This window comes from Protopterus annectens, chromosome 2.part2 (assembly GCF_019279795.1).
Source record: "Protopterus annectens isolate FY-2018-M chromosome 2.part2, PAN1.0, whole genome shotgun sequence".
Taxonomy (NCBI): Eukaryota; Metazoa; Chordata; order Ceratodontiformes; family Protopteridae; genus Protopterus; species Protopterus annectens.
The window spans coordinates 190,829,253-190,856,867 of record NC_056730.1 but is presented as its reverse complement, the minus strand read 5'-3'; the positions used below and the strand labels follow the sequence as shown (position 1 = coordinate 190,856,867).

General features: G+C 42.0%; 1 protein-coding gene across 1 annotated transcript in view; it reads left to right on the top strand.

The window, feature by feature from the left end:
* The window catches only part of RNF180 (ring finger protein 180), a 933,453-nt gene that overhangs the window by 800,959 nt on the left and 104,879 nt on the right, over nt 1-27,615 (top strand). Inside the window, exon 3 of the mRNA XM_044063860.1 lies at nt 23,168-23,396. Coding sequence (XP_043919795.1) covers nt 23,168-23,396 — 229 coding nt within the window. The remainder of the gene's footprint in view (nt 1-23,167; nt 23,397-27,615) is intronic.

Sequence of the window (27,615 nt, the reverse complement as noted above, 5' to 3'; positions counted from 1 at the left end):
AGTGATTTGATAAAGAAACTGTCAAAATCCCTTTCTGGGACTGATACTGCCGAGCCTCAGACTTCTGTGGTCTTTCTGTTGGCTACTGTACAGTCTGTTTCTAATTTCATCCAGGAGGCTTATCTCACATGCAGCTGAGGTGCCACATGGGCTGCGGGATAAGGCATTTCCCGTAGGAGGCCTGCCTGGATGAGCTTGTGTGATTTTGTGGAACCCTTCAAGTCCTTGTTTATCATTGCACCCTTTGACAGCAGTTTGTTGTTTGGCCCTAAAGTTTAAGACACACTCTCCAGGTGGGAAAAAAGATAGAAAGACCCTCTCTGCAGTGGGCATGTTTTTTGACTCCTCAAAGATCTTTCTGTAGGAATCGAGGAGGTCAAAAATGTGGTTCAAGAAGTCCCAGGGTCCTTTCCAAGATCCACATGGAGATAGTTCCCCCAGGGCCAGAGGGGAAAACTCAAATGGACAACGACACCCAGGCAGCAAAGGAGGCCCGCAGAAACAGAGGTCCAGAGATTCCTTTTCCAGTAGACCCTACCAGCTTTCCTGAAAGAAGGCCTGATTGGCCACCTCTAGAGGCAGTCAGGGGTCATTTATCCCTGCACCAGAGAGCCTGGCTAGCTATAATAAAAGATATATAGGTGCAGAGGATTATTTCCAGAGGTTATATAATTCTCTTTTCCCTACCACTTCCACCTGTATGCAAAATGCAGGATGTGCCACCCAGTCAAAGAAAAGCAGCAGCACTAGAAATATAAAAGCTTCTAGAAAAAGAGTCATCTAAGAGGTCTCACCAGACCAGATAGAATCCGGAACTTACTCAAGATTTTTTCTTAGTGCTGAAGAAAACAGGGGACTAGAGATCATTTCTGGATCTCAGGATATTAAACAAAGCAATTCGACACACAAAATTTTGGATGGTCACGATTCAGTACATTTAGCCCTTTCTCGATATACCTTAAGGATGCTTAATATCACATAAAAATGAACAGACAATCCAGAAGGTATTTACGCTTCAGACTGCAAACCAGTCACTACCAGTTCACAGCACTCCTCTTTGGCCTCACCACAACCCCCAGGGTGTTCATCAAATGCATGGCAGTGGTAGCAGCTCACTTGTGACTCAGGGATTCTGAGCATTTCCATACTTAGATGACTGACTCATTACCTCCCCAACCAGGCATCCACTAATAAGAGCAAGAAATCAGATACTCCAGACTTGCTCCCATCTGGGAATAACCATAAATTACAACAAATCTCATTTACAGCATTCTCAAACATTGGAATTTATAGGAGCAGTTTTCAACACGGTTTCATTGATGGCTTCTCGCCCTCTCTCAAGAGTGCTGACTATTCAATTCCAGGTCAGAAAAAGAATTCACAATACCACAGCCTGTTTGACTCTTCAAGCTTTGGGGTCAATGTCAACGGCCATAATTTTAGTTCCTCTAGCAAGATTTCATATGAGAATTCATTAGTGGACATTAGCAACACAATAGTCGATTCTTTATCAACACATGTCAGCCCAAGTAAGAATCTCTTGGGCATGCAAGAGACACCTATGGTGGTGGATTCAATCAGCTCAAGTTCAAAAAGGCCACCTTGTCATTTTCCTTCAGTCCAAGGCTGTAGTGACCATGGACACTTCCCAGATTGGGTGGAGAAGCACTTCTGTGGAAGAATGTCGAAGACATTTGGTCCCCCAAAGAGGCCAATATGCATGTCAATGTCCTGGAAATGAGTGTGGTGCACTTAGCATTGCAGGCTTTCCAAGACACTCTTCCTTTCGGGACAGTTGCAGTATAAACAGATAACATGTCAGTAATCTGTTATATAAACAAACAAGGGGGGAAATCAGGTCTTATCCCTTGTATCGAGGAGCCCTCAGAGTGTGGCAGTGGACGATCTCTTACAACTGCTTTCTGATAGCAATGCACATTATGGGGAAATACAGCATGATAGCAGACAAACTAAGCAAGCCCATTCTACTACCTCACAAGTGGTCTTTCAACGAGAAAGTGGTAGAAATAATTTTCCATCAATGGGGCCAGCCTTGCTGCAGTCTTTTTGCACCTCCCCTAAACAACAAGTGCAGCAGCTTCTTTGCCCTGATCTCCCCACCGATGGAATCACTGAGGGATGCTCTACTCCACAAATGGCCCCCCGTCTCCTCTGCAGAAAGCTGTCTGGTTGAAGAGCAAAGTCATCCTCATTGCACCTTACTGGCCTCAACAGATTTGGTTTCCCTTTCTTTGGTCTCATCTCCTTTACTCACCTTGGATTCTGGATCCGATTCCAGACCTCCTGTCTCACCCAACATGCATGATTCGTCTGGATATCTCAAAACTCAAGCTAACAGTATGGTTTCTCCAATTCTGTTAATAGCCTTGCAACCAATACTCTTTTTGCCTGTCCATCATATACTTTTATCTTCCCATAAGGCATCTACAAGAAAACTTTACAGAAAGTAAATGGAAAAGATTTGTTTTTGGGCACATCAGAAACACATTGACTCCTTCTCAGCTCCTGTATAAAGTGTGCTTGAGTTTTTGGCAATTAAGTTAGCAGCAATTTCCAACTTTCATGTTGGGTTTGACGATGGTTCTTTAGCATCATCTAAGCTTTGTAATTTTGTTTTTGAGAAGCACTCTCCTGTTGAGAACTCCCTATAAAGACCCTACTCCCCTATGGGATTTAAATCTGGTACTGCAAGCCTTAATTCATTCTCCCACTGAAGCAGCAGCAAAATGTGTTCTTAAATTTCTGACCTGGAAAACTATTTTTCTAGTGGCAATAACTTCCGCAAGAAGAATTTCAGGCGTTGTCCTCTAAGCCTCACTACTTGATTTTTCATAAGGATAGCGTATCATTACATACCAACCCTTCTTTCCTTCCTAAGGTGTTGTCAGAATTCAATATTAACCAGTCCAAAACTGCCAGTCTTCTTTCCTAAATTTATGAACAAAGGTGAGTATATGTTGCATTTATTGGATGCCTATAGACAATTATGTTTTCACTTACATAGAACAAAAGAAATTAGGAAGACATCAATTATTTGTTTCTTTTTCAGATTCTATATTGGGCAAGTCAGTTGCAAAGGTAACTCTAGCCAGATGGCTGACAGATTGAATATCAGATATCGACAACAAATTAGGCCTATCCATGCCAAGACCTTTAAGAGTCTATTAGGTTCATAGGTTCATAGGTTAGTACTAAGCTAACTGCCCTTGCGAGCCATTTTAAGCTTAGCCAATTATCCCTTGTGAGACTCAAATCCTGCACCTTGTGTTTGTAAGGCAAACACCTTAACCATTAGGCCACCCTCCCATCCCCTGGTTCCTTCTAGTTTTCTTCACAGGGAAAAGCAAGAGTTTCAAACCTGTTATTTTTATAGTAAATCTTTCAACAGATGTTCAACTATAAATCCATGAAGTTTTGAAATGTTCTGTTTGATTATTTTTTTTTTTTTTAGTAAAAATCCTGTCAGAAATGTTAAAATAAAGCAGAGCTAAAAAACACAGTGCTACTGACTGCTCGGTACCTTTGCCACATCCCCAGAAGCTACATTTTTGGCACTGTAGGCAAGGTAATTTCTCCTACATCATCTGTGCATAACATTAAACGCTGTATGAATGGAATGGTGTTTAACAGGTTTCAGGACAATATTCCAAAGTATGTAGCCACCTGCATATTTGGTGAGACAGACAATGGAATCTATTTCCATATCTGAAAAAAAAGGTATAAACAATAATGAACCCAGGATAGAGGACTAGGCTACTCTGTAGGGGAGAGTGGGGATAGGAGAAATGCTCACCTTACCAGTCACATGTAATCACTGTGCAGCTATATATGAACACAGGGTGCCAGCCCTGTTATCAGTGTACTAATATGTGTAATTCTTCTGTTTGATCACTAGTGTGCAGTTATCAGGTTTTGTCCAAAACAAAGACTGGGGTATCCATGGGATTTCCTTCTTTTTCTCCAAGGTGCAGTGACCTCAGAGTTTGCGTGTGGGTACACACACACACACTTACAGAACTGTGGTGCACGAACTCAACAGTGAGGGTTCAGTGGGGCTTGTACGCCAACAAAATGTTGTTAGCACTTGTTTTGTTTCAAATACTGTTTTCTGATCACAGTATTTTTAACGACCCCAAGACCTTGCACAATGGTTTCAGAAACCAGCACCTAATCTGGTCAGTTCTAGTGACATAGGAGCTGGACATTCCACAGGCCCATGGCTACTCGTTCAGTGTTTCTCTCTAGAGCTGTCATGGACAACATATGTGCAGCTGCATCTTGGGCTAATCCTCATACCTTTATTACTCATTACAAACTGATCTGGTTTCGAGGGGCAGAGCAGCCTTTGACTCAACTATGCTCAGGAATATCCTTCCTTAAATTCCACCCGGGAATTTAGGTAGCTGGAGACTCTGTCCCAGCAGTTGAGGATAGAATAAAAATTGACAACATCAGATAAAAAAGTAATGTACTTACCATAACATTGCGTATATGTTGTCCATTTTCATTCTTCCTCAACTTCCCACCCACCAACCCCCAACCTTTTTCTTAGATGGTTTATGGAAGAATGAGAGCATATAAGGATACCACTGTACCTCATATTGAGCTCTAGATTTAGTTTCTTATGATGAAAAATCTATATTAGTATGTCTTTCTTTAGGTAAAACAACAAACAAGATCTGGGGCATGTTAGGGATTGGTGCATTATGGGTAAGGGAGGAGCTCAAGAATTTTTGGTGGCCACAAGCTAAAGTAATGGCCGGGTCAGATCCGAGGATTGGATCTGAACCCGCCAGTTGAGGAAGAATGAAAATAGACAACATTGATGGATCATTATGGTAAGTACATAACTCCCACCACCACCACTGGAAGTCTATCCTTGTGGCAGTCAAGTACTACATTGAAATCCCCCCCCCCCCCAATTAGCAGTTGAATCGACTGTCCTCCCAACCTTATTAGGGCATTGTAAAAGGGGTGACATCTGCTGCTGTTGTGATGGTCTTGGGTGCTTCTGAATTTATTTTCCTGGGCAATTTCCATTTAGTGTTTTGGAATTGTATTAATTTCCTTTTGGAGAAACATTTGTATTGTGATGGGGTGCAATCTCTTTATCCAGAAAGGCTTTGGCTTCTGCTGAGTGATTTAAAGTAAGTTTTAGTGAATCCTTTTGCACTATTAACATGCCTGGGAAGCATAGATGAATCATATAGCCATGTTCCCTACAAAGTTTTAATACTGGAATAAAGATGTTTTGTTCTGTTAAAAGCCATACTCTTACTAGGGACAAAACCAGCTGCCTGGCAGAACAAAAAGTTCCTCTGTCCGCATAATTTAAAAAAATGGGCTGTGAAGTGTTTGGGCAGGATGGAGCTGAACCTTTCATTTATACAGTATGGCCTTTCCCTTTCTGAAGATTGCTTCCTCTTCATCAGTAGTGCCACCACCTATCATATGAAAGCTGCAGGGTTCCCTTCTCCCATGCCATCACACAGTCCTAGAATTCTTAATGTGTTCCTTCAGGAGCAGTTTTGAGTGCAGTTAACTTTGAACTCTAGTTTTCAGTACCCCACTGCAAGTGCCTCAGTCTTATGAGAATGGATATTCAAGATGTCTTGATGTTTCAACAGGTCAAAATGCAGCTGATCCAGTTTTTGGTGAATGCCTGAGACTTAAGTTATAGTATCTTCAGTAGTTGTTTTTGTTTTCCATTCATCTGAACCGCTTGCCAAAGCGTGGTGAGACATATGAAGGAGACACAGAGCAATTTATAATCCATGCTGTTTTCATGCCTTCAACTAACTGCTTTGGTTTTCATTTCACTACTCTCTCTCAAGTCACCAAGTGGTCTAGTGTTTTCTTCTGTTTAACTGATTTTATCATTCCATATTACTGATCTCAAGAAGTGCCTATGAAATATATTTGTATAGCAGAAGTAGTTAACCTTTGTTTGCTGGTTAACCTCACATTAGCAGTTCTTTAATAAAAGGGTTACTGGGATAGCAAAGAGAGGTTACTCAGAGCATCTGACTTTGTATGCATCCCTGAGTGCATCCACACTATGTGAGTTAATCTGGTCAGTCTGCAGGCTGTCACAGGTTATTATTATCTCAAATTCATTCACTCTGTTTTTGATTTCCCTAGGCCTTTTCCTGTCTCTCTCACCTCACAATTCCTGCCATGCACTTACATACACACACATATGTGACATTTCATCAAAATGTCATACAGTTAAAACTGTGACCATTGAACATTTATTGCTCGAAAGTACAAGCACTGAAAACATAAAAAAAGAAAAAAAACTGTGCTAATTATTGTGAAGATTGGAGGAAGGTGGGTGAAGGCTGCCAGCCTAGTCAAGTAAAATTTGATACATAATTCTATCAATTGTATAAATAAATGTAAAACACAGGCTTGTGTTTTTAAATGAAAGAAAGCACTGTAAAATGTGAACTTAAAGATTGCAACATTGCCATATGCTGTTAAGGAAAAAGAAGCCAAGCATTTCAAATGTGTCTTTTGAAGTTGAAAAAGATCTTATGAATCTCATTGATGTTTTACAAGTGGGCTCCAGTGAGTCTGGATGAAGGTTTCATGCCCATTGTTTTAAGGTTAAAGTTAAGGGCCAGAATTTACATGTGGAAGGTGCTTTATTGCTCTGGTTTCTACTAGAGTGTATATGTGAAATGCCTTTTATTGTTGTAGTCTCCTGAGAAGGTGTTAGCTTGCTAAATAATGCAGTTTGTGGCCTGGGAACTCCAGACTAACTGTCAAAATGATGTAATTTGAGAGGGCCTTAGAGAGCTGTTAGTTAGTGTTTAAAAACTATTGTTGAGTGAGAGACTAGGAAGCATTTTGATCTTGGATATCTAACCCAGCACTGCTTATGCTTTATGTATATAAGTAGGATTATAGCACTGTGATTTCTCTTAGGAAAGTTAATCTTAGAAGAAAGTTAGACTAAGCATTTTTCTTTGAAATCAGATCTTTCCTACGATATTGTTTTAAGTTTCTGTGTGATCTCTGAACTTGAGTAGCATTGTACTGTAGTAGTTTTGTCTTGTGTTTTAATTATTTATTATTAAATATTTTAAAACCTTTACCTGTGACTGGTTTATGCAGAGATAATTTAATCTCTAAAGTACATTACATATTTACAGATTTTGCTGTCTAAGTCACTCCAAATTAAGCCTTGACTGTTTAGTCATACTACCATTGGATTATAATATTGCACAGTAATAATTGGACACCCTTTTAAGGGCCTTTTAGTAGATGATAATTATTAGCTGGGTGGTGGCAGAAATTACTACCGTATGGTCTGGGATATAGCGGCACAGCTGGAGAACCTGTGCCAGCCTTTTCCCAGGAGGGTCTGTGTGGTTGTATAACCTCTTCTCAAAGTGTGTGTGTGTTGTGTCAGCTACTTGGGCAGGGACACGAAGCACTGGTTGGACAGAGAGGGTACTAGAGGTTTTAGCTTGCCCAGCTAGGCTGAGACCTGGACCCTATAGCTGTGCCAGTGGGGAGTCTTATTGGGGACCTGCTGAGCAAGGGAGCAACCAGCCCCAGACTGACTGTGATATCTGTGTACACTTAAGGGAAATTGTACTTCACCATTTGTATTAGTTATCCTTTCCTCTTCTAGGAGTCGCCCTCTCTAGTGTCAGTGGTGAGGATTGAGGCTCCTTGATTGTTGGGCCAGGGCACGAGCATCACATATTGGTGGCAGTGGTTGGGATATCCTATCACATATTGGTGGCAGTGGTTGGGATATCCTATCACATATTGGTTTGCTGTGGTGGGATCCACATGACATATTGATTAGTTGGCAAACACTAATTGGCTTGTAGTGGTGTGGGTAGAGCAAATTCCTGTAGCTTATGTACAGCGATACTCTAAAACAGCCACGCAGTGTATACTCCGAGTTCAGATCACAATTGTTTTATTTCTTTTGTTAGCTTAGTTTTAGTCAGGGTGAGCAGACAGCATATCAGCAGAGGAGTATGGAAAGCTGACAAGGAGCTAGCTGGCGGAGATGTGCCAGGCTAAGGGACTGGTGCATGGAAACCTGACTAAGGCAGACCTGATAGCAGCCTTGGTTACAGCTGCATCAGAAAACAGCATCCTGGAGGACAATCAGACTGACAGTGGAGATACAATATCCTCGGAGAATGGACAGCTCAACCTTTCTGCAGTGGACTTAAAAAATCCAGCTGGATGCCATTTGATTAAACCATATTGGGTTAAAATAAATTATTTTCTGCAAATAGTATTCAATGACAAATTCCAGATTTCCAAATCTATTATTTTGTTTAATGCACCTGTACCTGAGTGTGTACCAAGAACAAAATATGTAATCTTGTGGACTCTCCTAGCCATTGCAAGGAAGAACATTACATCAAACTGGAAATCCAAAGCTTCTCCAACTTTTAAGCAATTCATGAATATGGTGTCAGCAGTATCGCAATTGGAAATTAACACTATTAAAGGAAGAACTGAAAGAACTACATCATTATATATATATATATATATATAGCATGGCAAAAAGTAACTGAAATACTGGAGAGTAATGACTGTAGCAGATTATAATCAGGAAACAATTGTATAGAAAGTCAGTTATATGCCAACAATAGACACCCTTGTAAATACTTTATTTTGGTTTTAATGTTTGATATCTGTTTAGAGGTTTTAGCCAACCTTTTTAAATAATTTGTAAATACTTCACTGTCATAAATAACCTGCATTCATGTTTTCTTGTTTTTGGAAATGAATAAAAATATTTACAAAAAAAAATAAAAAATCCAGCTGGAGCTAGAGACTTCAGTTGGAGGCCAGGCGAATGGAACTAGAAGCAGCTGAGGAAAATGAACAGCAGAGGAGGCATGAGAGGGAAATGCTGACTCTTTGCCAGAGTCATGTAGGTAATGGGGAAGGGAGTAACTGGACCCCAGAAGCACAAAAGGTCAGTAAATTTCTTCCACAGTTTAAAGAGGAGGATAATTTTGATAGCTTCATTCATATGTTTGAGTGGGTATGTAAACAGTATGACGTTGACCAAGGGCTCTGGGTACGGTTCCTGACCCCCCTTACTCTATGGTAAAGCTGTAACTTCTTTAGCAAAAATGCATGACACTGACTGTTTTGATTATACTGCTGTAAAAAGACACTTGGAATGTTTTAAGCTAACACCTGAAATGTATAGGAAAAAGTTTCATGAGCATAGACGCAAGGCAGATGAAAATGTATGTGAATATGTTGCTGAACTGAGCACTTATTTTCATAACTGGGTGAGTGGATGTCAGATCACCACTTTTGAAGGGCCGGCAGACCTTTTGGTAAGGGAACAAGCCCTTAGCACTTTTCCTGAGGACATGAGGCTCTGGTTAGCTGATAGACAGTGTGCTAGCTCAGAGGAGTTGGGGAAGAAGGGAGACCTATACCTAGCAAGCAGGGTAGCCCTGCACAGGAAAGGGACCCCCAGTACTGCTCATGGGACTAAAGGAACCCATGGTGGGCAGCACAGACTGCCCCAACAGAATCCGTCAGTAGCAGGGGAAGCCACTAGTCCAGGTATACTTCCAGGAGCTAGGGTTAAATGTTTTGAATGCAACCAGTGGGGCCATGTGGCATACAGATGTCCACAGAGGCAAGGTGGGGAACCAAAGGTGAAAGAGCCAGTAAGTGGGAAAGACAAAATGCGAATAGTAGGTTGTCTTGGGCCAACAAGGGTACCAAACTACCACCAGAGGTTATATCCTATTATAGTGAATGGCAAAGAGGCCATTGCTAAGAGAGACACAGCCTCTGATATAACCAATGTAAAGCCTGTACTGGTTACAGAGGAGCTCTACTTGCCTGGGCAGTATACTCCATTCAGGGCTTTAGGAGGGATCCCATTCCAAACACCTTTGGCTAAGGTTCACCTTGACTGGGAGGGTGGAAAAGGAAGCCAGCAAGTAGGTGTGTTTGAGGATATACCTGCAGATGTCCTGATAGGGAATGATTTTGATAGTGCAGTACCCTGCACTTGTGCAGTTACAAGCAGTCAGGCTTGAAGACAAGCATATAAGTCTGGTAGCCTGGGGGAGACCCAGACAGACTGCACATGTGCAGCCAGGATTGCTGAGGTGGTTACTTCAGGGAGGGTGCTGCTCTGTAGCAGTGAGACTGAAGGTGAGCGACAGCTCTTTATGGGTACTGATGGGCCCTTAGACAGAGTGACTGCAAAGGTAGAGGTGAGTAGTAGTACCCAGGCTGACAGTGAGGCACCACTGTCAGAGGATGCCAGACTTCCTGTGGAAGGGGCGCTGGGAAGGGTTACAATGAGAGAGCTGAGACAGGCTCAGCTCTTAGACCCTACATTGCAAGGCCTGAGGCAGGTAGCTAGGGAGGAACCTGATGCTCAAGGGAAGGGGGAATCTGTATACTGGAACAAAGGGTTACTGTACAGAGAGTGCACCCCTGAGGGAGGGCTAGAAGGTGAGAGAGTACAGCAGTTGGTAGTGCCTAGAGCTTACCGTCTGGCGCTTCTAGCCATAGCCCATGATATTCCCTTTGCAGGTCATATGGGCATAAAACGTACAAAGAGACATATTATGTAAAACTTCTATTGGCCTGGAATTTCCAGAGATGTAACAGGGTACTGCAGGACCTGTGAGCAGTGCCAAAAGGTAGACAAGGCAGGTGACAAGGTGAGAACTACTTTGATGCCTTTGCCTTTGATTGGGGAGTCATTTCAGAGGGTAGCTATGGATATTGTGGGTCCTCTGAGTACCCCAAGTTTCACAGGGAAAAAGTATATCCTAGTGATTGTAAATTATGCTACACGATACACTGAGGCAGTGGCTTTGTCCACCATTGAGGCCGAGAAGGTGGCAAATGCTTTGCTAGAGATTTTCAGGAGGGTAGGTTTCCCAAAGGAAATACTGTCTGACAGAGGTGCCAATTTTATGTCAGACCTGCTGGCTTGTCTGTGGAAGTCCTGTGGAGTGAAGCACATGAAGACCACCCCTACCATTCCCAGACTTGTTGAGAGGTTAAACTCTACAATCAAGTCCATGCTATGGGCATTTGCAGATCAGTTTAAGAGGGAGTGGGGCAAATATTTGCCCTATCTGTTGTTTGCTTACAGAGAGGTTCCCTAGGAATCCACAGGTTTTTCATAGGTTCATAGGCAGGTACTAGGCTATCTGCCCGAAGGTATTTATAAGCCTAGCCAGAATGTGTTGGCTTTCGTCACCCCCTTAGATTAGTTCCCTGTGCCTCTGTCCAGCAGGGCCACTGAATTGATCCCCGAGATAAACTTACTGTTTCCCATCCACTCGTCAAGATTTCTTTTGAAGAGTGTTAGCGAGGTGCTCTGCCTATTGTAGATTGGGATCTTGATCCAAAGCATGGGAAGTCTCTGGGACAGGAATCTGTCCCTCCAGCACGTCCTATTTATTGTTGTGGTGAGGTTGAGATCCCTAGAGCTTGTGGCTCGTGGGGATAAGGTTTTCTTTAGGTGGAGTATGTCCATTAATTCTGGGTTGGACATGGCCTTGTATGTCAGGCAGAGATCACCTCTTGAGTAGGCGGTATGCAACCGAGTACAGCTGTAATTTCTATAGTCGAGCTGCATAGGGCATCTGTTTGAGGCCAGTGATCCTCCTGGTGAGGTACTTCTGAGGTCTTTCCAGCTGTTGCAGGTGTCTTGTAAGGTACATCCCAAATGGGGCATTGTACTCTATGATGGGTCTGATGAGTGATGGGTAGAGGGGCACAATGACCTCTTTTGATCTGGATGCGAACCCTTTTGTGATTAGGTGGGCCACGTAGAAGGATTTTCTAACCACTTTGGCAATGTGATGATCAAAGGTGAGATTACTGTTTACTTGGGTCCCCAGATACCTTATCACGTCTTCCGTATTTAGGGGACTACCACCTATGTAGTAGTTTGTGGGTATTTTGTTTTTTCCAAAGGGGATGACTATGCACTTTTTGGCATTTAGCTTGAGGACATGACTTTGACACCAGGTATCCGTCTCCGTGAGACCCTTTTGGTGGATGTCTGTGTCAGCCGGAGAGTCAATTATAACCCCTAGTTTGCAGTCGTCTGCAAACTTGGTCAGCCATAGTCCTCCTGTGCTTGCGTGTACCTCTGAGAAGTATATGCCGAACAGGAGTGGTACTAGGACTGAGCCCTGGGGAACTCCACTTGTGACCGATTTAGAGTCGGACCTAGCTCCCGCAACTCTCACCATGTGGGTTCTGTCCATGAGCCAGTTGGCAACCCATCTTGTGATGTAGGGATTTATGTTCAGACTGGTGAGCTTGTCTATAATACCAGAATGGGGAATGGTGTCGAAGGCCTTTGCGAGGTCTAGGTAGGCTGTGTGTACCACTTTTGCCTCATCTATAGCCTTGGTAACTGTCTCAAAGAAGTCCACCAGGTTTAGGAGGCATGATCTGCCCTTAACAAAGCCGAACTGGGTAGGGTCCAGTGTTTGGAGGTTTCCAATGTCTCTGTTAATGAGTTCCATGATGATGCGCTCCATAACCTTGCAGACCAAGCTAGTCAGGCTTATAGGGCAATAGTTCCCGGATTCTGTTTTGGCTCCACCTTTGTGAAGCGGAATAACCGCTGCTGTGCGCCACTCTATGGGTACGTAGCCTGTGGAGAGGCTGAGTTTGAACAGTGTGTTTAGGTAAGGGGTTAGTTCGTCTTTGAGCTTGTGTAGGACGCAGCCTGGGACACCATTTTGTCCCATTGATGCTGTGTTCTTGGCTTTGGAGAGGGCTGTTTAACCTGAGTGTCTGTGATTTCAGGGACTCTACATTCTTCTGCTATGGTTATGGGTCCTCTTGGGGGTGAGAGGGAGGTGAAGTTTGCGCTGAACTTGTCTGCCAGGATATTGGCGATGTCGGTCGGTTCAGTGTATTTTATGCCATTCTGCACTACCTCCGAGCAGATCTGAGCATTGCCACTTAGATTCTTGACATAGCTAAAGAATGCCTTGTGGTTATCTTTGGAGTCCTTGACAATTTTCTTTCAAAGCTCACCTTGGATGATTTTATGAGGGATCGAAGTTTCTTGCTGATACTGATCAGGGATGTCATCCCTTCTTGGGATTTTACTCTTTTCTGTACTAGTTTCCTCCTTTTATTGTGTAGCTTGTTTATGGCAAGAGTCCACCAGACTGGTTTCCTTTTCTTGGAGGAGTGAGTCTTGGTTTTGCTTGGGATGGCATGATCCATGCATTCTTGTAGGTGCCTGTAGAATGCATTAGTGAAGGATTTTTGCAGCTTGGACAGTGTTATCCTTCAGCATGGGGGCTTTAAAACTTTCCACCTCGGTCTTAAGTAACGTGAAGTTTGCTTTTGAAAAGTTTTTCACAGTGGGTTTTTTGTCCGAGGGTGGGGGCGGAATGTGGATATCCAAAGTGATTTGTTTATGGTCAGATCTAACCAGCGAGGGGTTGACCTCCGGTGTGGAACACTATTCGCCCATGTGGGAGATGACCAGATCCAATATGTTGTCACCTCTGGTGGGTGTGTTGACCAGTTGAACCAGGGTGTTTGAGTTTATAAATTCTAGGAAATGTTGGGCAAGGGAGTTAGTACTTGAGTAGTTCTCACAGTTAATGTTTGGGTAATTGAAATCACCCAATATTAGGGTGTTTGGTAGGACCTTTATGTTTCCCAGAGTTTCCAGAAATGTGGAATGGGGGTCCTGGGACATGGTGGGTGATCTGTAGCAAGCTACAATTTGAATTGCAGTTTTGCCCATTGTTAGTTGCACGTGGATGATCTCTGAATCATCGTGCTGTGCCACTAACCTGGAGGTGTGGGTATCCTTGATGAATATGGATACGCCCCCGCCTTTTGTATTTTGGTTTGGGTTCTGTGGCTGAAATGTATGGTATGAGTTGTAGCCTGGTAGTGCTGGAGTGCTCACTGGAGCCTTAAACCAGGTTTCTGTTACTGCACATATATCGATTTTCTCCATACTGAGGAGTGCCTCGAGTGCGTGCATTTTGAGGTTCAGACTTCTGGCATTGAGTAGCATTGCCCTCAGTTTTTTGTTACTTGTGCTATTTACGGCAGTGGGTTTGTCTTTTGAGCCTTGCCTAAAAAAGGCACTGTGGGGGTGGCAAGAGCCTTGACCAGTATTCGAAAGCCTAAGGGTGACAGGTGCAAGCCGTCTCTAGCGAAGCAGCGTGACTTGTCGAACATGTCGCCCCAGGCAGACAGACACTGGATCCCCTTTGAATGACACCAGAAACTTAGCCAATTGTTGAAATTGAGAATTATTTCTTTATATCATAGTATCATTCTTGGTGAGGGCAGGATGCTTCTCAGGGTTAGGGTCATACCGGCCTGGGCTACGTGATCAGAGAGCTCTTCCATGTCTCTTTTCATGTAGTCCAGAGAGGTATGGCTCAGGTCATTCAAACCAACGTGGACAATGACAGAGTCATATTTGTATTTGTTCTGTAGTGACCTGAGTGCTTGTGTTATGTGGGGGATCCTGGCACCCGACAGGCAGCTAACAGTAATCTTCTCCTTATTCAGCTTAGTGAGTGGGACGTCAGTGTGCCTGACTATAGAGTCACCTATTACTAGTATGTTGGGTATGTTATTTTGCCTTAAGGGCTGTGATTGCATGGCACACTGGTTTTGTGAAGTATGTGTTTCATGGTTTGTGTTGGGAGGTGGAGGTTGCTTGGATGTTTGCTTTGGAGGTCTCTGTTGGTTTTGCAGATTTTTATTTAGTGCCTCCGAGTATGTTTTCATGTATTTATGCGTGTTTTTTTTCCAGGGCTGCTTTAATGGGTTTATGTGAGACTGGTGGTGTGATGCAAGTATTTCCCTTCTCCTCTTGACTGTCTGATCCAGTCTTGGGTTGAGAGAGCTTAGGCTCCAGTTTGGCCGTATAATTGCATCTCTCGCATGTATTAGTGTTTGGTGGTAGGAGGAGGGGGTTGTCTGTGTACATGAGGCAGTTGTAACATTGCCTCAAAATGCCCAGATTCACCAGTTGGACTGGAGAGTACACCTGACACTGCCCTTTGGACATGCCTAGATAGGTACAGTGAACTGTTTTACTGGATGGCTGGTAAGGTCGAATAGAGAGCCTTGTTCTTCTGTACCGTACAGGAGGGTCTAGTGCTAGGGTTTATAAGTGCTTGCTATAAGTTTTGAGGAAGTGCCAGGCTGAGACAAAAAGTGGCTTGAGTGCTTAAGTTGAAAGTTTGTCTAGTTCCAAGAGAAAAATTGTAGAGGAGACTTTGTGGAGCTGGGAATAGTTTTACCCTAGCTAACCTGCTGCCCAGCATGCAAAATTGGGCAAATACGATATTTATAGCAGGGAAATGAAAGAGATAGAAATTAGCCCAAAATGGCCAATAAACTACTAATTTCTGGGCTGAAACCACTCCTCCAGGGACAGACAGGCTGCTCAAAGCTCCCCTCTCTCACAGGTGAACAGAGAACTTCCTTCTATCCAAGTAAGGTATGGGCAAACACAGATTTGTAACACAGCCCTGAATTCAGCACTAACCTGAAAACTGGACTATACTAGCTTAGAAAGGCGGGAAACAAATATATATATATATATATATATATATATATATATATATACATACATATATTTTTTTATTATTATTTTTTTAGAAAATAAAGCAGATACACTCAAAAAACACTTTAAATGCACGGAAAAGGTTACTTATTGTTATATATCGCAGATCAGAGTTGTAGACAATGCCCCTAGTAATAAAGTAGGAAGAAACACAAATACAGTAAAAGCAGATGAATGAAGTACAATAGAAAATGAACAAACCGATTTAAACAAGTTACCCAATTATCCAGAAAAAGGCTCAAAACTGACCCCTGTTCCAGCAGTCTTCAGTCAGATAAGTTTTAACTGCACACCCCTGCTTACTAGGGTGCAGGGGAACCTTCTCCAAAAAAGATGGCCTGGATCAGTGCTCAGGTTATACAAACAAAGCTAGATTCAGTAGGCCTGAATCTGGTCTATGCTACAGCAACAAGCCGCACCAATTTCAGAAAGAAACAATTCGAATAAGCAGGCACAATAAGCATGTGACCAGATATTCCCAGCTCAGAAGGGCAGAATCCAGCCTCTTCTCCCACAAGAGTACAGACCACAAACCTTCTTAATGTAGAATAACTGGCCTGAAGCCCAAGTGCTTAAGCCAGAACTAATACACTTTTAGAATAGCAGACACTGGGCTTTCAATCAGCAATTCCCAGCGTAGAAGGATATAAGCTACCTGTCCTGCCACAACAGTGCAGACCACAGACCTTCTTAATGTAAAACAGCCTGTATGAAGCCCAAGTGCTTAAACCAAAAGACTTAGAATAACAGTTACAGTTTAATCAGGCTACTACCAAGCAGTAATAAATGCAGCAGAATAACTAAAAGTGAGTACTTTTAAGAAAAGCAAAAGAAAGTAGGAGGAAAGACAAATACAGTAAAAGCAAAATGTTTTTTTCTCCTTCTCAAATCTACTCTTTGTATTAAGTAGAGTGAACACTAGACTCAGAAAATGATCTCACTGTACTCGGTTAAGTGAGCAAATGAGATGGACCCAGGAGGAGTGTTCTATTACAGACTTACAGGAGGGGTGGGCAATTCCAGAGCCACTAACACCAACACACGAACACGGAGGGTGGGTGGGGAACTCTAACTGCAGATAGACACAGACCACACTGTAAAACACACACAAAAGAAAAACTGAAACTACAGTACTTTTAAATCTGCAAGTTTGTACTTAACAGAATATTAAAATGCAAGTTTCACTTAGCTCCAGCTTCTAATGCAGATGTTTGTAGCCAAGCAAGTCTCTCAAGAGTTGAGCATAAAATGATTTCACAAACTTTGTGGCTAGCACTTAAAGTACAGAGGAATCCCTCTAGGCTATTAAATATCAGATAACAAAGAGTGATACCCAACTCTTGAGAGACTTGCTTGGCTACAAACATCTGCATTAGAAGCGGGAGCTAAGTGAAACTTGCACTTTAATATTCTGTTAAGTACAAACTTGCAGATTTAAAAGTACTATAGCTTCATTTTTTCTGTTGTGTGTGTTTTGCAGTGTGGTCTGTGTCTCTCTGCAGTTAACTTGCATTTTAATATTCTGTTAAGTACAAACTTGCAGTTTTAAAAGTACTGTTTTTTCATTTCTTCTCTTTCCTAATTGTGTGTTTCTGGCTGTGTGTCTGTTTGCTATGCACCCTTTGAGTTGCTATATGGCCATAGGGTGAGAGGACCTCTAGATTTAATTCAAGATGAGTGGGAAGGTGAGTGTGAGTCTCACAAGGAGTCTGTTGTGGCATATGTCCTGAACCTCCGCACAAGGCGTAGGGAACTCATGGGCCTGGCCCAGGAGACCCTGGCAGAAGCCCAACAACAGAAAAAGGTGTGTTATGACAGGAATGCTCGAGCTAGAGAGTATGCTGTAGGGCAGCAGATGATGGTTCTCATTCCTGTCAGAAACAATAAGTTGCAAGCAGCTTGGGAGGGACCCTACAAGGTGGTAAGAAAGGTAAGTGATGTTAACTACATGGTGGAACTGCTAGGCAGGAGGCAGGGGCACAAACTGTACCATGTTAACATGATGAAACCTTACCATGATAGGGAGGCCCTTGTGCTGAGCATTTACAGTGGTTTGCAGGAGGAGTCTGAGAGAGATCTTGTGACTGATCTCCTCAGTGGGGCTCGGGCTGACATCCCGGTGGAAGGGGTAGCAATGTCTCAGCAGCTATCTCCTATCCAGGTTTGAGAAATCCGAGCAGTGTTGCAGGAGTTTGGGGGCATGTTCACCGGGAAACCAGGGAGCACCCACTGGTACAGCACCAGGTGGATACAGGATCCCATAGGCCTATCAGGCAGGCCCCTTATAGGGCACCTGAGAGAGTCAAACACACTCTGAGGGAAGAGGTGCAGGAGATGTTGGAACTAGGGGTGATTCAGGAGTCTAACCATCCCTGGGCCTCCCCAGTGGTACTGGTGCCAAAGAAGGATGGCAGCACCAGGTTCTGTGTGGATTACAGGAAATTAAATAGTCACACAGAGGCAGATGCTTACCCCATGCCTAGGACAGATGAGGCCCTAGAGCAGCTAGGTGGGGATAAGTATCTTACAACCATTGATCTTACCAAGGGTTACTGGCAGGTGCCTTTGACTCCCAGTGCTAGAGAGAAGTCAGCCTTTGTGACTCCTTTTGGCTTGTATGAGTTCACAAAGATGCCCTTTGGGATGAAGAATGCCCCAGCGACTTTCCAGAGGTGGGTAGATCATGTCTTAGTAGGAGCAGGAGGATTTTCCCTTGCTTACATGGATGATATTACTATCTACAGCCATTCCTGGCAAGAGTACCTTTAAGCTGAGCAAATGTCAGGTGGGTATGGCAGAGGTCTCCTACCTAGGACATAGAGTGGGGAGTGGTAAGATAAGGCCAGAACCTGCCAAAGTGGAAGCCATTCAGGCATGGCCTGCACCTGTTACCAAAAGGCAGGTGAGGGTATTCTTAGGGACAGCAGGGTACTACAGTTTGTTCCCAGTTATAGTACCATAGCTGCTCCCCTCACAGACCTGACAAGGAAGAACAGGCCAGATAAGATAGTGTAGACCCCAGCATGTGAGCAGGCATTTCAGAAGCTTAAGGAAGCTTTGGGAGGACCCCCTGTGTTAGCCAGTCCAGACTATAGCAAAGAATTTGTTGTGCAGGTGGATGCTTCAAACTGTGGGGTGGGGGCTGTACTTAGTCAGATATCTTCAGAGGGAGAAGAGCACCCATTGGTTTATCTCAGTCGTAGGCTCCAACCCAGGGAGGAATGCTATGCAGCGGTAGAAAAGGAATGTCTAGCCTTATCTGTATGGAAGAAAATTCACTGTGATGACAGATCACAACCCTCTAACATGGTTAAACAGAGCCAGTCAGCAAAATGCCAAGTTGCTAAAATGGAGCCTGGGGTTGCAAGCATATGATATGTCAGTGCAGCACCGCAGTGGGAGTAGCAATGCCAATGCAGACGGGCTCTCAAGACAGGGAATGGGTTGATGTACACTCAGATAGACCTGACACTCTCAAGCGATGTTTCTCAAGGGGCACTTGAAAAACTTGCTTGAGTTCCCTGGGGGGGGGGGGATGTGAAGAATGGAGGAAGATGGGCGAAGGCTGCCAGCCTAGTCAAATAGAGTTTGATACATAATTCTGTCAATCGTATAAATAAATGTAAAACACAGGCTTGTGTTTTTAAATGAAAGAAAACACTGTAAAATGTGAACTTCAAGATTGTTGCAACATTGCCATCTGCTGTAAGGAAAACCAAGCCAAACATTTCAAATGTGTCTTTTGAAGTTGAAAAGATCTTATGAATCTCTTTGATGTTTTACAAGTCGGCTCCAGTGAGTCTGGATGAAGGTTTCATGCTCATTGTTTTATGGCTAAAGTTAAGGGACATAATTTACATGTGAAAGGTGCTTTATTGCTCTGGTTTCTGCTAGAGTGTATATGTGAAATGCCTTTTATTGTTGTAGTCTCCTGAGAAGGTGTTAGCTTGCTAAATAATGCAGTTTGTGGCCTGGAAACCCTAGATTAAGTGTCAAAATTATGTAATTTGGGAGGGCCTTAGAGAGCTGTTGGATAGTGTTTAAAAACTATTGTTGAGTGAGAGACTAGGAAGCTTTTTGATCTTGGATGTCTAACCCAGCACTGCTTATGCTTTATGTATGTAAGTAGGATTATAGCACTGTGATTTCTCTTAGGAATAGTTAAACTTGGAAGAAAGTTAGACCAAGTATTTTTCTTTGAAATCAGATATTTCCTATTATATTGTTTTAAGTTTCTGTGTGATCTCTGAACTAGCATTGTACTGTAGTAGTTTTGTCTTGTGTTTTAATTATTTATTATTAAATATTTTAAAACCTTTACCTGTGACTGGTTTATGTAGAGATAATTTAACCCAAAGTATATTACATATTTACAGATTTTACTGTCTAAGTCACTCCAAATTAAGCCTTGACTGTTTAGTCATACTACCATTGGATTATAATATTGCACAGTAATAATCGGACACCCTTTTAAGGGCCTTTTAGTAGATGATAATTATTAGCTGGGTGGTGGCAGGAATTACTACCGTATGGTTTGGGTGGTAGGGGCACAGCTGGAGAACCTGTGCCAGCCTTTTCCCAGGAGAGTCTGTGTGGTTGTATAACCTCTTCTCAAAGTGTGTGTGTGTGTGTGTGTGTGTGTGTGTGTGTGTGTGTGTGTGTGTGTGTGTGTGTGTGTGTGTGTGTTGTGTCAGCTACTTGGGCAGGGACACGAAGCACTGATTGGACAGAGAGGGTACTGGAGGTTTTAGGTTGCCCAGCTAGGCTGAGACCTGGACCCTATAGCTGTGCCAGTGGGGAGTCTTATTGGGGACCTGGTGAGCAAGGGAGCAACCAGCCCCAGACTGACTGTGATCTCTGTGTGCACTTAAGGGAAATTGTACTTTACTGTGTGTATTAGTTATCCTTTCCTCTTCTAGGAGTCACCCTCTCTGGTGTCAGTGGTGAGGATAGAGGCTCCTTGATTGCTGGGTCAGTGCACGGGCATCACAATTATATATACCAACTCTGAGATCATACACACAATACACACATATATATATATTGAGCTCTCTTTCTCTCTCTCCCTCTATATATATATATATATATATATATATATATATATATAAAGAGAAAGAGCACTTATGTTCCCATTTTCTTTCCACCAGTTCTGTTTATTTTTTTGTATTTCACATAATATATGAAAAATAAACACACGCACACAGGTCAAAATGTCAATTGTAACACATGCTTTCTATTTGCAGCATGTACTTAAACCTACTTTATACTGTACTAAGTTCCTATGGCATGCTTTGACAGTAAAAACAGTGACCTGTGACATGGGTATGCTCAGTTCAGATCAAAAATTTGCTGTCACGTTTTGTATCTAAAACCGTTTCTCCTTCATGTGGAGCTAAATGGAAAGTTTAACAAAGAAACTCTCCAAAGAAAAAGCTATCTTCTCCACTCATACCCTTCTTCTCATACTCCAGGCATCACATCCCCTGTATTATTCTATCCTTCTTACACTGCTTTACCTTAATCTTTTTCTCTGTTCTGACCTGAGTTTGCCAGATTTTACAGTACCACTGATATGAAACAACCTTGACATCTTGTAGTGTCCACTTGGTATATTAATTCCTCCACTACAGATCTGAAGTCATGGAAAGACTGCCTGTGAGCGAGTGGTCCGCTCTTATCAGAAAGACCAGGTGCAAGAGCGTAACTGCTTCCAGAGAAGAATGACCTGCAGCATTGTGTGTCTGCACATAAATAACTAAAGCTGTTTCTAACAATTATAGTGATTTGTTAACTCACTGTTCAGTAAGTAAGGCTTTGAATAAGAAACTGGCATGACTAGTCTTACAAAACCAAGACTTGCAGTTCTTGCATAGTTAACTGCAATATCTTTATGCATTCTTTGATTACCAGCAGAATGAATCCAGTTCAGGTTTGGAGGAAAGCTAGAGCCTCCCCAGCATTTAGCGATAACAAGGCACAGAAGCTAATACTAGACAGTGGTCCCAAACCTTTACAAGACACACACACACACACACACACACACACACACACACACACACACACACACACACACACACACACACTAGATGCATCTGCAGACAATTTGGAGAAACACTAGTTCACCTAAAACTTTCCTTTGGAATGTGGGAGAGTAGACCTTTTGGTAAACACTGACATGGACGCAGGCAGGAGATGCAGATACCATACAGAGGGCACTCTAGCCTGTAGGAGAACTGTAGAACCAAGCTGTTTGAGGCAAAAATGATAATCACTGTATCACTTTGTCCATCCCAGCATACAGACCTGAAACTGACACATTTTCGACCCTTTATCGGATGCACCCTACACTTCCTGTATTCAGTCCATAATTTGGAGAAAATGCAGTGTCTTGTCTAAATGGCATGGCACTGTTTCACTCTTCATTTATTGTTTCTGTCTGGAGCTTTTTCTTCCAAGGTTCATTCTCTTAATAGGCTCTGTTCAGTTTGGGCAGCCTTGCTACCAAAGTGCAGTTAATTATTAATGCATTAATGATTTTCTCCTAAGAGAACCCAACAGTAGGAAGTAAACAGAGATAAAATTCTTGAAGGATGGTGTAAGCTGGAATGAGCCTGAAAATTATTTTCTTTTTCCTCAAATTGAACAGTTAACTCTTTGTCAACTTTTCCATTATATTTTAAGGAGCTCTGATAATGTGTTATACGTGTTTAGATCATGAATGTATATGTTGTTTTACAGCTATATGAGTTAATGAACAAAACTGCTGAATTGTAGTCTCTTTTTGATATTCTGTATGCCAAGTAGTGTATGTCCTGTAAGTAAATAAATGATGGGACCCCAAACAATTGTAAAGTATTCAGTTGCATGTACCATGAATTGTGTTGCTGGCTGGCTTAATTTATGCAAAAAAAAAAAAAGTCATGTGCACTGTATGATAGCATTAGCCATTCCTGTGATAGTGATCACCAGAAAAAATAACAAGAATACATATCAATAAAATTTGATGATAATGAAGTGAATCCCATACTGTAACTATATTCTGGACTTTTTTGGTCACATAAACTGAACCATGGTATTTGTATACCTATTCAAATTGCATCAGTTTTTTTTTGTAATCGTGCTATATAGTCTTCTTGCAGAATGTAGAAATAACATAATCATTGCTATATATACACTTGCACTGCAGTTTGCTAAATGTTTGCTTGTTTGTATTTGCTAACAAGAACGTACCACTGATTTTTGAAACTCAGCCCACTCCCTGCTTAAGTGACTTGCTCAGAATCATACTTTAGGCAAATGAAAACTGACGGAATGAAACCCTGGACTACAAGAAGCTGCTGATTAACAGCTCATAGCCTTGATCATCTGCAGTTAACAGCTCATAACTTTAATCACATGCGGTTTGTTTTTAATATTCACTGTTTTTACATCAGATGTTACATTAAGGCTATTTGATCCATGCCTGCAATGAACTCTTCATAGCATTCACTGTCTAAAAACTACAAGATTGATTTTATCTTTCTTTTTCAGACAACTGATCAAGCAAGTACTGATGATGATGATGGCGAAGAATATACCGCAGACAAAGATGGCTGTGTATGTGCTGTGTGCTTGGATGTTTACTTCAGTCCCTACATGTGCTACCCATGTCACCATATCTTTTGTGAACCTTGTCTACGGACACTTGCGAAAGACAGTCCTACTAATACACCATGTCCACTTTGCCGTACTGTCATCTCAAGAGTCTACTACCAAGCAGGTAAACCATGCTTATAGTAATAAATATACCTGCTGCAGTAAAGGAGCACTTAGAAACACGTTGTGAAAAATGCTCTGGTGTGCTTTTTTGTTGCTCATAATGTATAATATCATGAAAAATAAGAATTACAACAATTAAATATATTTCAGTGACACTCACCAAAAAACACTGCAGATATGTCTGCCACTTGCTAGGACTCCACATAAAATTGTATTGCTAGCAATTTCTTGCTGAGGATTGCTGCCTTGATAAACATTAATATTATGCACATAGTGCTACGTAGGAAGCATGGTTGTACATACCCCATTTCATTAGCACCGTCACCTAGCATGCACCAAGCGTTCTTAGAGGGTCTGTATTACAACGTCGAACTCACAGGAGTCCAAACGTAATATCAAACCCAAATGTTCGAAATGTGGAAACAGCGAAGCCACGGAACACCAATTTTTTTTTCCCAGGGACTCCCCACTGGCACAGCTGTAGAGTTGAATCCTCAGCCGAGTGTCCCAAGCCAAGTCCTATACCAGCCTGTCTATGGAACCAGTGCTATGTGTCCCTGCTCCAAGTAGCTGGGAAACACACTGTTTGAGATTTGGTTTACACCCACACACACACACACACACACACACACACACACCCGGGAAAGGTTGGCACAGATTTACCAGTTATGCCCCCTCTGCCCAGACTGTCACCAGAACACTCCATATCCAGCTACTCTAAGGCTCTTACAAGGGTACCCAATTAAACTGAGTAAAATTAAAACTAATACAAATGGTAGTGTTTGACCAATGCAACAAGAATTTCAGGAGCAGCCACAGTGTCACCAGATAAATACAAGTACTCTCAAAGGTTAAAATAGTTGCTAAAGGACCAGTCACAATGAAAAGTTTAAATATATTTAATAATAAATAATAAAAGAACATGAAAATACTAAATATCTATTTACAATAAACATCAGAGTTTCAGTCACAGGAAATATTAAAAATAACACAGATGGAAAGATTCACACAGAAAAAACAATACTTAACTAATCTCACCATATATTGCTGACTGATCTAAAGAATTACTACTCCCTGGTTACTTACTAAAACAAGGCAAGATGAAGTGAGTGAGTGATATTCTTTCTTTGTCAGGTTCCAAAAACAGACTGATCTGAGACTTCTGCCTCACCCAGTATTAAAGCATCATTTCAGTACTGGATACCAGAATGACACCACACACATCTGGTCATCTGACTTCTAGTTCCCATACTACCCCCTTTACTAGAAACTGAACCAGAATTTATCACATATGTGTTACTATACACACAGAACTTTGCTAAAATGTGTTATTGCATCTGGAAGCTATAAAACTATTTCAAAAACTTCTACCCTTCCAGGGTAGCAATTAGTTCACCCCTAAAGACAATACAGTAGGATTCCTAGTCCTAGTTTTCACAGACACTTTATCTCTGGCTGCAATCACAACTGTAAGATACAATCTTTATGGCCTAAACCAGGTAATTTAATTTCAGACTATTTTTCAAAGTTAGCTGGACTGAGATTAACCTTTTCTCTTCCAAGATCCTCTGTTACGATATATTCATTTCAACAGTTAAAATACAGTCTGACATACCAGGTGTATTTCTTTTCTGTCCAGCAGAACCCCCTGTTGTTAATTTTTAACACAAGTAGCTTTACAAATACATTTTCAACACAAGCACCTGTACAAATCACTTTGATATACAAATGACATATAACTCTTTACAAAATTCCAACTAGCTGTGCTGGCATATGGTACACATCCACTGCCCTACGTCTCCTGACATAGGTGGCAATACCAAACATCATCGCAACATCCCTCACTGTTTTCTGAAGCCTCTCCCTCACCACAATTCCCACAGCATGTTTAGCCTGTTCTCCTCCTGAGTAGTAGATTCTGTATCCCAAGCCAACTGGCTTTGCTGCATTGGCCTTCCATCTTGCCTCCTGGATACATAAGATGTCCAGTCTCTTCCTTACCATCATGTCATCCATTTCCAGCTACCATGCTGTCATTGAACCTTTACTGAGGTTGCAATTGTTATTCATGTTTGGTAGGTTGATTGGTTTTACATCCAGCTTTCACTCAACACAGCTATCGCAGGTAACCCAAGTTGGGCAACTGGGCACATACACTGCTCCTACCATTAGCATGGGACCCTGGCATAGGAAATAGCAAATACTCATGACCATTTGATGATATTAGTCAACACAACCAGATCACCTAAAGCCAGATGATTTTACACTGTCGAATGGCTATCTCTGCCATGGTGGGCAATCTGTGATCTTTGATCTCCTATCTTGAGGATACTGCACACCACAGTAGATGCCCAAATCAGTTGGTCTATACAACTCTCCACCATATTGGATACCATCTAGAGGCTGTGCTGCTGCCCACAGCTCCATTCTTAGGTGAGTTTGAGATGGAAACACCATGCTTTTTGGAGGTGAGAAGAACCCTACAGAGACACAAGTAAAACATGCAGACTCTAAACAGTTATTGGTCAGAGGTCAGGATCAAACCTTGTGCATTTGAGGTGAAGACCTTAACTGTTATGCCATATGATTGATTTCATTTAATAAATCACCCCTATATAAATCAAATTTGCGGGTCACATTTGGGTTGCACAGCCAGGCTTATAAGGGCCCTAGTGGTCATTACCTAGTATATACCTATAAACCTATGACAGACTTACTCTTCAGAAAAGCTATTATAGACCCTTACACTTCAGAAATGTAGTGTAGCTTGTACCCCTTTGTAAATACTTTCTGTAACATAACTTTGCATTACATGTTCTTCATAGTGGTGATGTATTGTTGGTAGATTCCTAGGTGAAAACTGGGAGGGCTGAAGTGTAAGGACAGAATGGGAGAAGGATTTATAGATGGAAACTGGAATGGTGGTACTTTAAAATCAGCAGAAGAGATATTTTTATATGGCTTTGTGGGGGCAGATCATCTAAAGGATTCAAGGATGCCTAGGACAAACAGTGAAAGGATAAGACTGATGGAAGGAAGGGCAGTTATAGAAGGACCAGCTAACACTGAGGTGATCTTGATGGACTTCAGAGTTTCATCTCCATCCCATTATATATTTTGATATTTGCTTCTGTTGTATTACATAGGGCAGATCAATAAGAGTGGCCTGAATTTTTACATGCAATCCTCTAGTTTAGGAAACGCAGATTAGAGAATTTTCATTTGAAAATACAGGGAAGTTGTACAACTTTTGAAATAAAAATGCTTAAAGCAGTATCACATGCAAAATTAGCTTTTACTGTAAACTGCATATGCATTTCAGTGCATTCATGTACTGACCTGAGCATATACAGAGTCAGCAAACTCAGGCAGGATTAAAGCACCTCTGTCTTAATTGTGGTTTACTTTCTGAGTGTTACTTTTTTAAACTGCATCTCTGCATCTTATAGGCAGCATCTGTCATTATAAAAGGGCATTACTGCTCGTTTCCTCCTCTTTTTACCACAGTGTGTGTTGATAATGTAAAACAAAACAAAATTGATAAGAGGACTGCACATCTTAACAGAGCAAAAGGTGTTATAACCTTTAGGTATCTGCCATATTTCATCTGTCTCTGCAGGACACATTTTGTCCTAATTGTGAAAAGTGAAACTTTGGCTGTGCAGGAACAGCCAAAACCTGCATTTCCTAACAATGCTATTTTCTTGCAGTACTGCTTACTATTAGTGCCAATCCAAGAGGTTACTTGTTGACACTAGTATACTTTACATTTCCAGTTTATTTGATTTTTTTATCTATGCACATCAATCCAGTGTTATAGAGTCGTATCTAAGTCATATGAGCTACCCCATGAACAGCCACCGCCATGGACATAGTTTACTAGACAGAAACAGAAGATTATTGCCAGGCCTTTCTCTCATATCATGCATACACACAGAATCACTCTCTCTGCACAACAGTATGAACATTTTCAAGTGAGCAATCCAGCTAGTGTATGTCTTTGGGATACGACAGGAGACCAGAGTACATGGAGATCTATGCAAGTACAAGGAGGACATGCTGACTCCGCACAAAATGTACTCCAACCCAAAACTAAACTAGAGAACCATTTAGTATTAAGTGACAATACTTTTCAGTGTGCCAGCCAGTATGTGCATGCATTGTATTGATTCACAGTGTTGCAGTTTACATGAACAGGTGTAAGTAACTTGGCTAGACTA